General features: G+C 37.6%; 1 protein-coding gene across 2 annotated transcripts; it reads left to right on the top strand.

Annotated features, from left to right (window-relative positions):
• Nucleotides 1-1084: 1084 nt before the first annotated feature.
• Nucleotides 1085-4596, top strand: LOC145131323 (G-type lectin S-receptor-like serine/threonine-protein kinase At4g27290). 2 transcript variants are annotated; one of them, XM_079066029.1, is made up of 7 exons: nt 1085-2382; nt 2779-2916; nt 3030-3187; nt 3278-3488; nt 3569-3806; nt 3904-4054; nt 4148-4596. In XM_079066029.1, exons 1-7 carry the CDS (start codon nt 1104-1106, stop codon nt 4433-4435), a joined length of 2463 nt encoding a protein of 820 aa, XP_078922155.1. In that variant the 5' UTR covers nt 1085-1103; the 3' UTR covers nt 4436-4596. The 2 variants fall into 2 exon arrangements, with proteins under 2 accessions (XP_078922155.1, XP_078922156.1); XM_079066030.1 differs by lacking the exon at nt 4148-4596 and having other exon boundaries at nt 3569-3792; nt 3904-4027.
• Nucleotides 4597-5278: the final 682 nt, after the last annotated feature.

Here is a 5278-nt window from a genome sequence, read left to right as displayed (position 1 = left end):
GTTTAAGAAAAAAGAAAAAGATATTACCAGCGATACGCTTATTAGCAACGACGTGTGTATCAACGACGGCATATAGTATTAGTGGGGTTTTCATGATTAATAGCGACGCGACAATAGTGGTGACACATTAGATGTGATTTGACGACCCTATTACCTTTTCCAACGACTTCTATGTTTTTTACGTCGCCGCTAATGAGTTCTTTTTTTCTCTTTTTTTAGCCATAATAACTCTTTGTTTTATTTTTAATAATAATAATAATTAATAAAAAATAACAACAGTACTACTACTAATTATTATTATTATTATTTAGCGTACAACCTTCAAAATATTAATAACTTGTTGTTTTAAAGATATGTCGCTAAGCACACGGATTTGGCATAATCCACTTGTTTTCTAGAAATATTATATATTAATTAAATTGAATTAGCAATGGACCTTAGATATTATTAAAGTTAGATCGCTAATACGCAACAAGGAAATAGAACATCAATTATCACTCACTAATTATGTAAATCCATGTGATACTACGTTTTTTTTTTTTTTTTTTTTTAGTGAAGATTCATTTGCAAGGTAATATGTTTGACGGTTGTAGTCTTTCCCTGATTCAAGTTTTTCTAGTCAAGTAAAATATCTATTTTGCCAAACATTTTTCAGCCAAGGACTTTTTGGATAGCGATAGGGGAAGAAAAATATACTTATCTTTCTGTATCTTTCCCTTATATTTTACCAAAATGTATATAAATTTCCTTCTATACTTCTTGGCTAAATTTTAGTCATACAAAAAAGCGGCCAACTTGCCCGTTTGTTTTATCAATCATTGTACGATGATAACTAAGTGTTTTAATTAATGAAATTATCTCCAATATAATCAGACTTTGGATCCGAAGGTTTAGCGATAAAGAATATAATCAGACTTTGGATTCGAAATTTTAGGGATAAACGGCGGTCAACTCAGTGTATGACTACGAAATTAAACATGTAAAAGTCACGTTTTCAAAGCTGACGGTTTCAAGTCAATAATAATTTATTTAAGTTTTAATATTCAAAATTCAGGCTTGCGTACGTCTAACACCCACCATTTCCAAAAACACAGCATTCTGTAATGGAGCTGTATCGCATTATCCTTGTGTTGATCTTCAGTATCATATTCCTTATCTTGTCATGTTCTGCTGCAGTAGATAGAGTATATATAAATCAACCGATCAAAGATGGCAACACCATTGTTTCAGATGGCGAGATGTATGAACTGGGGTTTTTTAGCCCCGGAAAGTCAAGGAATCGATATTTGGGGATATGGTACAAAAACATATCACCTTGTACAGTTGTCTGGGTTGCTAACAGGCAGACACCAATCAAGGATGCATCTGGGGTGTTTCAAGTCACTTCAGAAGGAGTCCTGCTGAGTCACGGTGGTGGCAATAATGTCATCTGGTCATCAAATGTGACATCGGTCTTTGCCAGAAATATGAATCCTGTGGCACAGCTTTTGGACAGCGGAAATCTTGTGGTGTGGGATGACTATAGAAACAAAGAAAAACTGATCTGGCAAAGTTTTGACTATCCTGGTGACACTTTGCTACCAGGAATGAAATTTGGGAAGGATTTGATAACAGGAATAGAGAGGTACTTCACGTCTTGGAAGAGCCCTGATGATCCTTCTACAGGTTTGTATAAATTCTGGGTAGACACAAATGGATATCCACAGATTTTTCTGGGAGAAAGTCAAGGTGAAACCTTGAGGGTTGGACCATGGAATGGTCTTGGCTTTCAAGGCATTCCTGAGGAAAGCATGAATCCAATTTACTCCACAGAATTTGTCGTCAATCAGAAAGAAATATATTATAGCTATAAACTTAAGAGTACAACTGTTCAGAGGCTTCTTTTAGCATGGGACGGCATGGCACAACGGTTGCAGTGGATCAAGCGAACCAAAGAATGGATCGTGTATGCAAATGTTGTAGTTGATGCTTGTAGTCGTTATGGACCATGTGGTCCTTTTGGAAGCTGCAGTATGAAAAGTTCTCTCCCTTGCAGTTGTTTGGAAGGTTTTGAACCAAAAGTCCCAAAAGAGTGGAAGGCAGGGGATTGGTCGAGTGGGTGTCAACGTAAAAAGCCATTGGATTGTAGGACTCCGGATGTCTTCCATAAAATTTCAGGAGTGATTTTTCCAGACACACGACGTTCATGGTACAACAAGAGCATGTCCCTTGAAGAATGTGAGATGACCTGCAGAAGGCATTGTTCTTGTACTGCTTATGCTAACTTAGATATCAGAAAGGGGGGAAGTGGATGCTTGCTATGGTTGGATGAGCTTATGGACATTAGAGAATATGATGATCATCAAGAACTGTACATAAGAATGTCGACCTCTGAGTTAGCAGGTACACAAATTGTATTCTAAATATAACAGTGAAAGTCGCTGGTGAGTTGTAGAGTATGATGGTTGGGCCTCTAGTAGCATTATCCTCTGAATTATTGTGTTATATTATATTTTCAAATTTCAATGCATGAATTCCCGTGTTTGGTCACTTTGCCACGTGGCGGCTTTTAAAGCAGCCTGTCCCGCAGTGAAACCCCCAGTCCTCAAGCTCACGAGAGGGAAGACCACAGTAAGATCCACATAAGCTTGTTTCCTTCCGAAGACCAAAATATCAGCTGGCCTGAGTGTTTGTTATCGCCATAGTCCATACCTTAATCCGTGTGTTGCTGCTTGTTATTCCTTTCCCTTAGCAAAAGAATTGTAACCTACTAACCTTACTAATTATTTTATTCATTAGCAAAAGAACAATTCAGCTTCAACAAGAAGAAGGAAGTACTCACGGTGGTGCTGTCAGTTTCGTCAGCTGCACTACTTCTGTCTGCAGTAACATATGCATGTAGAAAGAAAATGAAAAGTCTTCATAAAAAAGAACAAGGTAAAACAAGTCATACATTATTCTTCGAGAAATGAAACATTAAATGTTTTCCAGACTGTGATTTTTGGCAGATTCTTGTAAACATGAGAAAGTGAAAATGAACTTTTTCGTAGGTAACAGGGTACATACCCATGATAAAGATCTTACGAGTGATCGGATGGAAAACCTTGATCAGCTTCCATTTTTTAGCCTTCATAAAATAGTCGAGGCTACCAATAACTTTAACATTGATAATAAAATTGGAGAAGGTGGTTTTGGTCCTGTTTACAAGGTAACTTGCTGATTCTTTTGAAATAAAACGTAATACATGTCTATTAACAAAGGAATATCAGAATCGTAAGGTCCAATATTTCTCTTTTAGGGTGTGTTGGAAAACGGGCGAGTAATCGCTGTAAAGCGTCTCTCAGAAACATCCCAACAAGGAGTTGATGAGTTCCAAAATGAAGTCATTTGTATTGCCAAACTTCAACATCGGAATCTTGTGAAGCTCCTTGGATACTGCATTCATGGAAATGAAAGGATTCTAATTTATGAATACATGGATAACAAAAGCTTGGACTCATTTCTGTTTGGTTTGACTCCCTCTAATTCCTTACTTTCACACTTGTTGTAGCAATGTGCATGGACTAATTAAGTAGTTCATATGTGGCAGATGAAGCCAGAGGTTCAATGCTTGACTGGCCTCAGCGCTTTCGCATTATTCATGGTATAGCTCGAGGTATTCTTTATCTACATCAAGATTCCCGCCTTCAAATAATCCATAGAGATCTCAAGGCAGGTAATATCTTGCTGGATAGTGAAATGAATCCAAAAATATCAGACTTTGGCCTTGCTCGAAAGTTTGTAGGACAAGATGACATGGCTAAGACAAAGAAGGTTGTTGGAACACAGTAAGAATCCGTAAAACATTGCCCAAGACAAGGGAACACATACAAACAAACACAAAATCCCACTAATCTTTTTTTTATTAAATGAACTTGGCTGCAGTGGTTACATTTCTCCTGAGTATGCAGTACATGGACGCTTCTCTATTAAGTCAGATGTATTTAGCTTTGGGGTTCTTGTGCTAGAGATTGTGAGTGGGAAAAAAAACAGAGGGTTCTCTCATGAGGCTCACAGTGATAACCTTCTTGGACATGTAAGTTAATCTTGTAGACTAAAAAGGACCAGAAACTATTTGTTCTTTAACATCATCCTTTAGTATATTTTTCTGAAATTTGGTTCCATTCAGGCGTGGAGACTATATAAAGAAGACAAGTCCATTGAACTCATGAGTGCATCTGTACGCAACTCTTGTGTCGTGTCTGAAGTGCTACGATCAATACATGTTGCGTTATTGTGTGTGCAACATCATGCAGAAGATAGACCAACTATGTTGTCAGTGGTTCTGATGCTGATTAGTGAGGGGGCACTGCCTCCACCCAAACAACCAGCTTTTTTCACTGAAGAAAGTTATCGTGAAGTTGATATTGTTTCATCCCTAGAGGAATACACAGTTACCCTTTTGCATGGTAGATAGAAAGCATGTGCCTATGCTGATGTATAAATTGTTGGAGCAATAAGAATTTGTTTTGGAGACTTTCCTTATTTTATTTTTGATATTTCTTGTTCCTTTGTTCTAGTATTAGACTGGGTTTCAGTTTCCTTTTAGTATAAGTAGGGTTTAACCTTTGATGTTGATTCATACATAACTTCTTTTGTTTCTTAACAAAACTTAGCCAGCAAGCTTTTAGTTTCTCCTTTGTTTTCAGTCTTTTCTTTTGTTCCTCTGTTTCTCGGTTTTCCTTCTGCCTAAAGGCAAAAGCAGAGTTTGTTGCTTACACTTTGTATAGGAGCCAAGTTTATGCCAAAAATAGAACCTCAAAATAAATGGAAGCATAGAAAAACAAAAAAGACGTCTATTCTTGCTCCATTACCCAGTGTTGTCCGGAAACAGTTATGTTGCTTGGGCCATAAGATGAAGGACTTTCTACAAGCTCAAGAGGCATGGGATCCGGTGGATCCCAAGAATCCTCCATACCCTATTGATGTTAGGAAGGACAAGATGGCACTTTCCGCCATCTACCTTGGAATTCCGAAAGAGATGCTATTGTTAGTAGCAGCAGAGAAGGAGACAGCAAAGGTTATAAGCAGACATGCATAATGAAAGTTGAAAGGGTAAAAACGGTGAGCATGAAGTAGACGGAGATAGTAGATGAGTTTGCTTTTAAAGTAACCAGCGTGGTTAGTAACATACGTGCTCTCGATGATAGGATGGAAGAAGCGTACATTGTAAAGAAGTTGTTAAGAGCAGCCCTGACAAGATTCCTATAAAATGTTTCTGCAATAACATAGTTTTGTAGATCTTCACACCATGACCACG

The sequence above is a fragment of the Lactuca virosa genome, chromosome 8 (assembly GCF_052849685.1).
Source record: "Lactuca virosa cultivar CGN04683 chromosome 8, Lactuca_virosa_CGN04683_v6, whole genome shotgun sequence".
In the NCBI taxonomy this organism is placed as follows: Eukaryota; Viridiplantae; Streptophyta; class Magnoliopsida; order Asterales; family Asteraceae; genus Lactuca; species Lactuca virosa.
The sequence above is the reverse complement of the archived record's forward strand: the minus strand, read 5'-3'. Positions and strand labels throughout refer to the sequence as shown.

What these genes read in the sequence shown, in the direction of transcription:
- LOC145131323 (XM_079066029.1), top strand. Translation starts at nt 1,104, where the DNA reads ATGGAGCTGTATCGCATTATCCTTGTGTTGATCTTCAGTATCATATTC. An exon ending in GTTTTGGTCCTGTTTACAAG is followed by an intron (nt 3,188 to 3,277) that starts GTAACTTGCTGA and finishes TTTCTCTTTTAG; the next exon opens with GGTGTGTTGGAAAACGGGCG. An exon ending in AAGAAGGTTGTTGGAACACA is followed by an intron (nt 3,807 to 3,903) that starts GTAAGAATCCGT and finishes ACTTGGCTGCAG; the next exon opens with TGGTTACATTTCTCCTGAGT.